The sequence below is a fragment of the Cydia pomonella genome, chromosome 1 (genome assembly GCF_033807575.1).
Source record: "Cydia pomonella isolate Wapato2018A chromosome 1, ilCydPomo1, whole genome shotgun sequence".
Lineage (NCBI taxonomy): Eukaryota > Metazoa > Arthropoda > Insecta > Lepidoptera > Tortricidae > Cydia > Cydia pomonella.
In genome coordinates, this window is record NC_084703.1 from 30,655,613 (window position 1) to 30,667,628 (window position 12,016).

The window sequence follows — 12,016 nt, forward strand, 5'->3', positions numbered from 1 at the left end:
ATTGATTTCATAGTTGATAAATTTTGTTTCCTAACAATTGCAATAGATCAATTACAAAATTCCAAATTAACGTTAGAATAATCTATGTGCATTGTTATTGGTGTCCAAAAAAAGTTGTCTATGTCAAACCTTCACCCCAAAGGAAAAATTGTATATACGAAGTTGAACACAGTCTTAAAAAAAAAACCCGATTTCAGTACAGTAAGAGTTATTTTAAATTTACTTAATAATGGGGAAGCTGAAATTACAAAATGCATTAACAAAAACACAGTGGAACATTATAATTACCTAAAATATTTACCAATAACATCTGTAGCTGGGGAGCGATCTTTTTCATATTTAAAATGGATATACAGTAACAGACGACAAAATTTAACGCCAGCTAATCTAGAAAAACTTTTAATAATTTATTCAGACAAGTAATGAATCACTACATAGTACATATATAAGAAAGTCACTGTAGCTGTCTGTCCGCCCCTATGTACCTATGCTTAAATATTCAAAATGACCCAACCAATTGATGCGGCTTTTTTTTAGTAGATGGAGTGATTCGAGAAGAAGGTTTTTAAGTATAATGAATGCATAATACAGTAGAGGAACCCGTGATTTTCCCGTGCGAAACCGGGGTGGGTCGCTAGTATAATATATTAGAAGAAATAGTTTAGTTTTCTGTGTTTTTGAAAAAATAAATGTAGGTATTTTTAATGACTAATAAAATAAATTTACATTTTACCACTAATGAAAGTATACAAATGTTTTGTGTATGATATTTATTCAAGAAACAATATAATGTGATAGTAAAAAAAAATGTTTTATTTTACCTGTAAAAACATTCTTCAAGCAATAGTACACATGTTGCATTGACAATAATAATTGCATTGATAATACCTACCTATTAGGTATTTATTATTAAATAATAAATTAACAAAAGGTAAGATGATTATGTTAAAATATTTTTCTGTCAAAAATTTAAACAATATGTCACATTTACTCGACATAAATATTATGTAACAACCCTAGTACCAGATTTCAATGAATCTGCAACACTGATAACGGGGTGTGATGATGACAAAAGCCGTGCAGTAGGTATGTAAACCCGCGCGAGCCGCGACCGGCACGCCCGGCGTCGCGTCGGCGAGCGCGCGGCGTTGCTTTGTAATTCGAGACAGCGGCATGCGAACTTGAACCTTGTGCTGCTCACAAGGACTAAGATATTGTTTTGTTTGATTTGTTTAGGTTAAAATATAGTGATTTGAAATTACTTATCCTAACTGAAAAATCAAATTGACAGGTGAAAGCCTAAGTTTGAATCACTCGTTATGTTATTGCCTAAATAAATTACTTAAATGAATCAGAGTTAACCATAAACATGCCGGAAACATTTAACGTTTTGTTTCGGAATGCATGCTTTTACGTTTGTTTTTTGGTTTCAACCTGGAGTCGTAAGGGTAACAGACGGCTTGAGCTGAGCTATTAGGTATTCATACTACCTATCCAAATCTAAAACTAAGGTGCCAGTGAGTGGAAGCGTAGCTTACGTTACAACTTTGTACCGGTGGCAAATTAAAAGGACATAAACGCCAATAGCGGTAATGGCACTTATAATTTTGCTATTATTTTTACTCAACATTTGGTGATACATAGATCGTATTTCTTAAATGTCTTCATTGTGACATTGTTTTAGTTTGTTTTTTTTTTGAGGTATTATTTTATTAGGTTTATTTTTTTGGGTTTGTATTCGATCGTATCGACCTTATAGACCATCGAAATAAGATAGCCCAGTCGAAATATAATTCCGGTCACATAAGGGGAAAATACAATAAATTTCTGGCGTTGACATAATAGTAATATTTAGTCATTGTGTAATTTTAAATAAAGGAAGAGAATACATAGATTTTTGTTTTATACTGTATGACTTCTAGAAAAAAAAATCCTTTAGGAACAGAAAGTTGAATTCCTAAAATGTTGAATTCCCAAAATGTTGAATTCCCAAAATGTTGAATTCCCAGAAAGTTGAACATTAAAATGTTGAATTTGCATAAAGTTGGATTCTTTAAATTTTGAGATTGCAAAAAGTTGTACTTGCAGGATGTTGATTATTAAAATGTTGAATTCTTTAAATGTTGATATTGTAAAAAGTTGAATTTGCAGAATGTTAAAGAAGTTTCCGCTTTTTTTTTTTTACTAAAATAAATAGTTTTAAAGGGATTCATTTCGAATAAACAATTTATGAATTATGATTTAAATATAATCTTGACCGAGCAGATTACTTCTAACCCTTCAGGAACAGAAAGTTGAATTCCTAAAATGTTGAATTCCCAAAATGTTGAATTCCCAGAAAGTTGAACATTAAAATGTTGAATTTGCATAAAGTTGGATTCTTTAAATGTTGAGATTGCAAAAAGTTGAACTTGCAGGATGTTGATTATTAAAATGTTGAATTCTTTAAATGTTGATATTGCAAAAAGTTGAATTTGCAGAATGTTAAAGAAGGTTCCGGTTTTTTTTTTTTTTTACTAAAATAAATAGTTTTAAAGGGATTCATTTCGAATAAACAATTTATGAATTATGATTTAAATATAATCTTGACCGAGCAGATTACTTCTAACAGTGACATTGGCTGACTTTGACAATCAACGTTATCTAAAGAGGTTTTGCAGTAACTACTAAGTGCCTATAGAAACGAGTCATGATTCGGTATCACAGCATCTTAAATTTAAATTTCCATAATTGACGCCTAATAAAGTAAAACTAGACTACGGCAGACCAGCGATGAGAAGTATTTCAAAGGTCTTCGGTTACATTAAGGGATCTGTAAGTAAATATGGCAGGTTTTAATAGTCCAGCCAATGGTGAGTAGTTCAGTCAATGAGATTAAAATATAAAAGTATGCGACAATATGTCAAAATTTACTAGCAAGATGTTGTTGAGCGTGATGGCTGTACCGACTTGGATGTAGGTATACAGATGATGACTGTAGTACCTGGAAAAAATATACATATGGAAACTTGGAGGGAATGATGCGGACTGAAGGATTAAGTGGATGACGTCTGTTTAGTGCCTACTACAGTTCATAAATAATTATATTGTAAAAAAGAAAACATGGAAGCTAGATGGAAGGATGAGGACTGAGAAGTATTAAACGGATGACGTCTATTTAGTGGCTACTACAGTCCATAAATAAATACACATAAGTTTCTAATATCATTTTTTTCTAAACTGAATAGTTTGCGCGAGAGACACTTCCAAAGTGATAAAATATGTCCCCCCCCCCCCCCTGTAACTTCTAAAATAACAGAATGATAAAACTAAAAGAAATATATGAACACGCTTCCCGTAGCGCAAAAAGGTGCCTTTGATGAAACCAGCACCATATTTTAGTATGTTGTTAAGCATGTTATTCTAACAATAAAAACATCGGGAGACAGTTTCTAACGTGGTTAAGTCACCAGTTATGACGTCAACAAAATGGCCTCCGCGTTCAGAATATTGCGTATACCACAGAAAGTATGTCACATGTAAGCTTGTGTGGGGTGTCATAAAACGCAAAATTTAATGCGCTACAATATTGTTCATACATTTGACCTTGTAAATACCATAGATTGCGAGAAATTTTAAGTTTTATTTAAATTTTCCCAAAAAAAAACAGTTTTTATGTTTTTATCACCTTTACTAGTAACTTTACAGTAAAACATTGTATTAAGATATGAATGCTATACTAATAAGCTATAAAATTCCATTAACATTTTGAAAATCGGTTTATAAACAAGCAAATTACACTACTTTTGTTCCATACCGGATGACACCACCAAGAGTCTGATGGCTGTTTCAATACAATTTGCAAGGCAAATGATGTTTAAGTAAAGGTAACTTGCTGAACTATATTTTTAGTAAAGTAATATTTTCGATAAAAATCTTGGACTAAAAATACTGCGGACGGAGTATCGGTAAAACACAACTAGGATTCCATCATCCACCAATTTCCTAGTATTTACGCGTGACACACAGACATGGACAATTATCTCTATGCCCTCATCCACCAATTTGCCGTTAGTCGGATCGACATGTCTAGTTCGTCATCTATGTTTATTATCAATCGCTGGCATAGACGGCTAACTGTTAAATGTTCATTCTTAATTTCGAATATCGCGCCTTATTTAAATCCGTCTCGCACTTGACGGTTCTTACGTCAGTGTCACTTCCTATTCTTGTACTCCGTGACACGTGTTTTTCGAGTGTGCTTTTTGCTTAAAATTAAAGTAATCTTTACTAGATTCCCGTTAATTTTAGTTTCATTTATCAGGTTAAGGGCCCAGTAAAGCCTAGAAAAGAAGGCAGTGCAAAAACTCTTAGTGCATAAGTGTAAAAATGTGTACATTAAATTGACTAGAAAAGTTTCATGACATTGCAAATTGTTTTCCGTCAAAAAGTGTTTGTTCGTTTGTGTTTTCCAAAAACTATTGAAAAATGGCATCAAATAATCAAATGGCATTAATTGAAAAACTAACCGGCCGTGATAATTATGCTACATGGCGATTTGCGGTAAAAACTTACCTTCAACATGAAGAGTTGTGGGATTGCGTTGAACCGGCTGAAGACGCTCAAATAGATTCAAAACGAGACACAAAAGCAAAAACAAAGATAATTCTGCTAGTTGATCCTACAAATTATGTACATATTCAAGAGGCCGGCACCGCCAAAGAAGTATGGGAGAAGTTGTCAAAAGCGTTCGACGACTCTGGGCTGTCACGCCGCGTCGGCTTACTGCGAGACCTCTGTAATACCTCGTTAACCGGATGTCAAAATGTAGAAGAATATGTGAGCAAAATTATGAATACTGCCCATAAGCTCCGGAACATAGGCTTCACGGTAGATGATGAATGGCTCGGGACATTGCTACTCTCCGGTCTACCTGAGTCTTACCAGCCTATGATCATAGCTATTGAAAGCTCTGGCATGAAAATAACCTCAGATTCTGTGAAAGCAAAATTATTGCAAGATGTTAGATGTACCGAGACTGATTCTTCAGTATTTGTTGCTAGCAAGAAGTTGCACAGAAGCCACAAGAAGCAGTCTAAAGGGCCAAGATGCTATTCCTGTAATAAATATGGTCATAAAAGCCCCGAGTGCAAGGAGAAGCCAAGGGATACACAGCGTCATAAGCCAAGCAGTGCATCATATGCTGCAGTGTTTATAGCTACATCAAGTCAAGATGATGTGTGGTTTATAGATTCAGGAGCATCGTATCATCTTACGAAGCACAGAAATTTGCTAATGAATGTAACAACCCCTCCGATAAATAATATAAAGGTTGCTAACAAAGAAGTCTTATCTGTGCATGGCTCAGGACAAGTAACTTTAGACACATACAATGATAAAGGTAAAGAAAACAAGCTGCTCTTTACAAATGTGCTGTATTGTCCTGATCTTGCTAACAATCTCCTGTCAGTTAGTGAGATTGCAAAAACTGGTGGCAAAGTAAATTTTGATAGCAAAGGCTGTGCTATTATAAACAATAGAGGTCAGATAGTAGCAACAGGCACGCGTATCAACAACATGTACCGGCTAGATATACCTGGAAAAGGCTATGCATGCATGTCTGATGTTGATGAACAAGAAGATACTTATTTGTGGCACCAGAGAATGGGACATCTTAACTTTCAGAGTCTAAAGAAAATGACAGAAAACACTGATCATGTAATTTTCTCGGCAAAGACAGAAAATCTGACATGCATAACATGCCAAGAAGGTAAACAGACCCGATTACCTTTTAAAAGTGAAGGCCCCAAAGCTAAAAGTTTACTTACAGTAGTTCACTCAGATTTATGTGGACCTATGGAAACTCCTTCGCTCGGTGGAGCCAAATATTTCATTACATTTATTGATGACTACTCAAAGAAAGTGTATGTGTACTTTCTCAGGAACAAGTCAGAAGCTCTAGAAAAATTTAAAGAATTCAGAAATGAAGTTGAGAACCAGCTCAATGTCAGGATCAAGGTGATCCGTACCGATGGTGGAACCGAATATGTTAACAAGACATTCTCTGACTACTTAAAAGGTGCAGGTATCATACACCAAACAACCACACCATATAGCCCCGAGAGCAACGGATTATCAGAAAGGATGAATAGAAGCCTTGTGGAACGAGCAAGATGTATGCTTCAGAATGCCAACTTACCAAAGAAATATTGGGCTGATGCAGTCCACACCGCTGCTTATGTGATCAACCGCTCTCCAACTAGGTCGTTATCATTCAAAACTCCTGAAGAAATGTGGTCTGGACATAAGCCGAATGTGAAACACATGCGCATATTTGGCTGTGAAGCTATGGTCCACCTGCCCAAGGAGAAACGTAAGAAGTGGGACCCTAAAGCACACAAAATGATCTTCATTGGATATTGTGATCATACTAAGGGCTACCGTTTTATAATACCTGAGACCACTACAGTAATAAGAAGCAGAGATGCTATATTTCTGGAGTCTACTGTGAAAAGAAATTATGTTCCAGTTGAAATTTCTTCAAGTGACCCGGCAGAAAATAATAATATTCAGGATGAATCAAATGAAAGTATCAGTGACACAGATGTCACAAGTCTAGACAGCTCATATGATACAGTATGTGAAAACAGGACTACCTCGGACAGTGATTATGTACCTGATACAACTCTGGATATAACTGCAGTCAAAAAGATGGAGCTGAGACCTAGAAAGAATATGGCTACAAAAAGTCAGAAGAAAATACTTACCTGTGCTATGATGCAGAACCTATGGAAAATGTTCCTGAAACATATAGAGAAGCAATTAACTCACTTGCTGCAGAAAAGTGGAGAAAATCTATAAAAGAAGAATTAGATGCCCATGAGAAAAACAATACCTGGACATTGGTAGAAAAACCCCCAAATGCCAAAGTTATAGGATGCAAATGGGTGTTCCGAATCAAAGAAGAACCAACTGGTCAGCGTTACAAATCACGCCTGTGCGCTAAAGGATTTGCACAGACAGCAGGTATTGATTACCAAGAAACCTTCGCGCCAACTGTAAGGTATGATTCAATTCGGTTATTACTCTCTGTGGCTGTTCAACAAAATCTCAAAATGGTCCAACTAGATGTCAAGACAGCCTTTCTCTATGGTGAGCTTGAAGAGACTATATACATGACTCCACCACAAGGACTTCCTCATGGAGAAAATATGGTATGAAGAAGAAGAAGAAGAAGAATTCGTTTATTGTTTACCGTGTCAAAAAAGATGTTAAAATGATACAGAGTCACAACGGCTACCCTTTTCGGGTATACAATATTACACAATTATATATATATACAGGTCCTTGTAAACTTAACAAGTCATTATATGGTTTAAAACAAGCGCCACGATGTTGGAACAGCAAATTTGATTCGGTGTTGAAAAAGTTTGGCTTTGTCAGTAGTAAAGCTGATCAATGTGTTTACATTGGTCAAGTCCATAACAAGAAATGTTATCTATGTCTATATGTTGATGATGGACTATTATTCTCAACTGATGAATTAGCTTTAAAAGCAGTAACTAAGGAACTGAATAAAGTATTTAAAATTACAGTTATGGATAAGGTTAGTAATTTTGTTGGGATGCAAATTGAAAGGACTAGTGACTATATATTTATTCACCAGACAAAATATATAGAACAAATGTTGAATAAATTTAATATGCATGACGCTAATCCCAACAGTGTTCCTGTCGACCCTCACATGAAGTTGCAAAAGGGAGAAGAAGAGCCTGAGCGGAATCTGCCATACAGAGAAGCAGTGGGATCTCTCATGCACCTGGCAACTGTGAGTCGACCCGATATAACGTTTGCTGTCAATTTGGTGAGTCGATTCCTTAATTGTTACAACCAAATACATTGGAATGCGGTGAAAAGAATTTTTAAATATTTAAAAGACACAAAAGACTATGGTCTATATTACAAAAATACTAATCAGTCCTCAGAAGTGACTGGTTACAGTGATGCTGACTATGCCAATGACCCAGACTCACGTCGTTCAGTGACCGGTTATGTTTTTATAAAGAGTGGAGCAGCAATAACTTGGTCCAGTCAAAGACAGCAAACCGTGGCCCTCTCAACAACTGAGGCCGAATTCATGGCTGCATGCGCAGCTACTAAGGAAGCAATGTGGATCAAACAATTTCTTAGCGACATTGGTGAATATCAACAAGATACTCTGTGTCTTCACTTAGACAATCAAAGTGCCATTAGTGTTATTAAAAATGTGAATTTTCATAAAAGATGTAAACATATTGAAGTGAAATACTACTTTATTAAGGAAAAGTATCAGCAAAAGATCATCTTTTTAAAATATGTTACTAGTGAAAATCAGTATGCTGATATTCTTACCAAAGCTTTGTCAAAAGATAAATTCAATTCTCTTAGATTTAAATTAGGAATGTGTTCACTTGGATCTACATGACTGTTATTTCTTTAAAATTGTTCTTATGTTGCACTGCTGTTAAGCAGCTATATTGTACTATTGTAATGTTAGTTTGAAAAGGCTCGAATTCAAGGGGAGTGTTAAATGTTCATTCTTAATTTCGAATATCGCGCCTTATTTAAATCCGTCTCGCACTTGACGGTTCTTACGTCAGTGTCACTTCCTATTCTTGTACTCCGTGACACGTGTTTTTCGAGTGTGCTTTTTGCTTAAAATTAAAGTAATCTTTACTAGATTCCCGTTAATTTTCGTTTCATTTATCACTAACTGATTAAGGTAGACACCACGGTGTAGCAAGATATCACTTATTTCTTTATCTGACACGCTCGAGTAATTACAAAAAATTCTTGCTTGGGTTCCCCTACCATTAAAAATACATGACAGATTAAGACAAACAATTATTAGCTAAAAGAGGCTTTAACCGCGCTTATGAATAACGCCATAAACCTAGTTTAAATTTTTTTTCTACTCCCGTACTTTTATATGTCATTTAAAGGGTCGTGCACACTTCTTTAAAACCCTACCTTATAGTTGTCAAGACAAGTCTTTAGTCTATTCCCCAAAAATGCATTTGTGCATACACGCAGTATCTTTTTGGCACTTTTCTATACTTCGTGTAATAACCACTAAAAAAATTTTGTATGAAATACATTGTTGCCAGCCTTATTTTAAATGTCATCTCTGACAAATAAGTGAAGACAAGATTTTATTAATTTCATTATTCATTTTCCCACCCGTAACGTGTCGAATAAAAACTTAACTTTTGTGTTAAAAACAGTGTCTTTCAAGTTAAAATGGATGAAATGAAGAAAACTTAGTGTCTACGCCTGAAGAAATATCAGTGATGACCCAAGAAGTCACTAAAAATTAGCTGCCTTTAAAATCGCGATAGATGACATGAAAAATATGTGTTAAATTTACAGTTTTATTTAAAAGTAAGTGCTTGGTCGTAGAAGTAGTAAAACTTGAGTTAAAGCAGATATAACAAAACACGTGCTCATTATTTTTTGCTGCTTTCAAACATATACTCAAACCAGCCAATTAACTAGCAAGTTTCTTGAGCATCACTTTCTATAGGAGTTAGAAGATTTAGTAACTTTTTAGTACTTTGAAGGCCATTTTCTCCTAACAGGTTGAATTTGGGCAGCTAAAAAAAATACGTGTCCGTTATTTTAGACAACTCTATAACATATATCAAAATGAATCAAATCGGAGTCGGACAGTTGGGTACCCTTCCTTGTGAGATCCTGTGAATTCAGGTTTGCTAGTACAAAGGGCAAATTTTTTGAAATTATAGACGCCAAGGATCGATCTCCTATACAAATCGTTATTTTCACGCCTATTTCTACTGATAAAGTAGGCTTGCCAGAGTCTAGTTCTAACTGTTCTTTGATTATTATTATACTACCCTACCTAATATTGATCTAAAACAAAGTGAATATAATATCAATAATTACGTAGACAAATATTACAGACCTTGAGCTGACCACGTCGGATCGCGCCACATTTGCTCAGGATTTAGTTGCAATGGAGGAAGATGTGGAGGACCCTTGCTGTCTCCACCAGCACCTGGCCCCTTGTCCCATAGCTTTTTTGCAGCAGGTGCAATCTGTAAACACAAACCGAACCTGAAAATCTATAATGTTCCAGAAAGCCACTAAAGTCAAAAATGCTGAGGTGAGCATATAATGATTATTATGATTCATATGTCATTTTTATCGGCTGCTATTTGTCCCCCATCACAAGTCATGGCTCTGTACCGCGCTAATGTTTTGCGGTCACTGAACTGTCAAACGTCAACTATTCATATATTTCAATTTGTTTTATATGGAGTAGCTGTCACCATTGGACATTATTAGACGCGTAAATAATACATAATTTTTAGTGTTCCGTACAAAACTTTTTTCACGGAACACTTATGGAATCACTTCGGACTTGCAAATTGGTTAAATGCGGTTTTCTTAGAGACCGTTTGACGGAGACGGCAAAAATAAATTATTTAAGGGGGAAATTTAGGGGGTTGAGAGGGGTAAGCTGAATTTATTTATTATTTGTAAGAATCGTGTGGGGTACCCTTAGAAAGCTTGTAAAAAGTTGAGCCGATAGCCGGAATTTGAGTTCATTTTACGAGCAGTAGTTACGATAAAAATGCATATAAAGTTGCAAGTTTTCATACAAAAAAATTCTCTTCTTTCCTGGCGATTTTCGCAAAAACTATAGATTACAGGAAGCTAAGCAGACAATGACCAACTAAAACGAGCATGGAGACGGCGGGTAAATTATCAGGATAACATTATCTTTAATAGTTTTTTGACTGCAGCCTGATTTTAGGTTACCTAGAGAATCAATACTTAGTAAGTGTACTTCACAATGGTTGACTTATATACCTCTAAATACATATTTATTTGAACAGGACTAATTTAAAAATTGGAACGGGATTTTTTACATGTTTAAGTCATTAAGTAAATTGGTTATTGGCATTAATATGAGAATAGAGTTACTAAATCGTAGATAGCTAGTTAATTTCAGATTTATTATTTCATCGATTCCATATTTGTAATTGTTTTTTTGTAATTTTTATTGTTTGTAAAAATGGACATGTAAAAATGCCTTTGTGGCCTATTTGCTGAATAAATGTTTGATGTTTGATGTAAGTTTTTCGAGCTTTCGTTTCCTTGTAAATGGTACTATCACAGTCTTGCTCGGATTAATGGAAAAGTCATTTTCTCTACACCATTTGAATATTGTGTTTAGAGCTCCTTGCATTAGGTTAGATATCGTGTGGAGGCAAGGGCCTTTGATAATGCCTACAAGATCGACGGCATATCCTTGTGTGTCATAGTCTTGGCCTGACATAATCGCAAGAAGTTGGTACACTGCTAAGGTCCATAATAGAGGGGAAAGAACGCCTCCTTGTGGGCACCCTTTTGTGGTATAAAATTCATGCTCTATAGTATTGAGGGTCAGAGTGGCTACTCTGTTCGAGAGCATGTTATGTACCCATCTGGTGGTGGTTTCGTCAACTCCCTTTGATTTCATATCATTGAGTATGGTCTCTGTGGGCGTATTGTCGAAACCACTCTCTACATCAAGGAACGCACATAGAGCGGTTTGCTTGTCCTCTAGGGTTTTCTGCACCTTGTCAACCAGGTCCGAGTAGGGCTAGGGTTCCCAACCGTACTATATTATATAGTATTGTACTATATTTTGGCACTCTGTACTATATACTGTTGAAAAAATACGCTAAAATACCATATTTCCGACATCCTTCTAATTTGTTCAAGATCGATTATGAATTTAATTCTAATCAAATAAAATTATTTCAAGTATGAAAACAAAATGGCGTGAGGAATGCAACAGGGCAGACATAAATTTAATAAAAAGTGAGCTATTAAATTGTCATAAATATTCAGTATGAATGTACTGAATCGTTGTCTCATTTTATTAAAAATTAGACATTACTAAAAAGTGCACAAAGGTCAATAAAAAATATAAATTTAAACTTTAAATAAATATTGTTATTAAAAAGTTTTTTTTTACTCTTTATTATTA

The 12,016-nt window shown here is 35.1% G+C and overlaps 1 protein-coding gene across 5 annotated transcripts in view; it reads right to left on the minus strand.

Annotated features, from left to right (window-relative positions):
* LOC133528258 (maternal protein pumilio) overlaps window positions 1-12,016 on the minus strand; it is a 476,367-nt gene that overhangs the window by 410,900 nt on the left and 53,451 nt on the right. For all 5 annotated transcript variants that reach the window (XM_061865583.1, XM_061865566.1, XM_061865575.1 and 2 more), the window contains one exon: window positions 9,941-10,073. In XM_061865583.1, coding sequence (XP_061721567.1) covers window positions 9,941-10,073 — 133 coding nt within the window. The remainder of the gene's footprint in view (window positions 1-9,940; window positions 10,074-12,016) is intronic.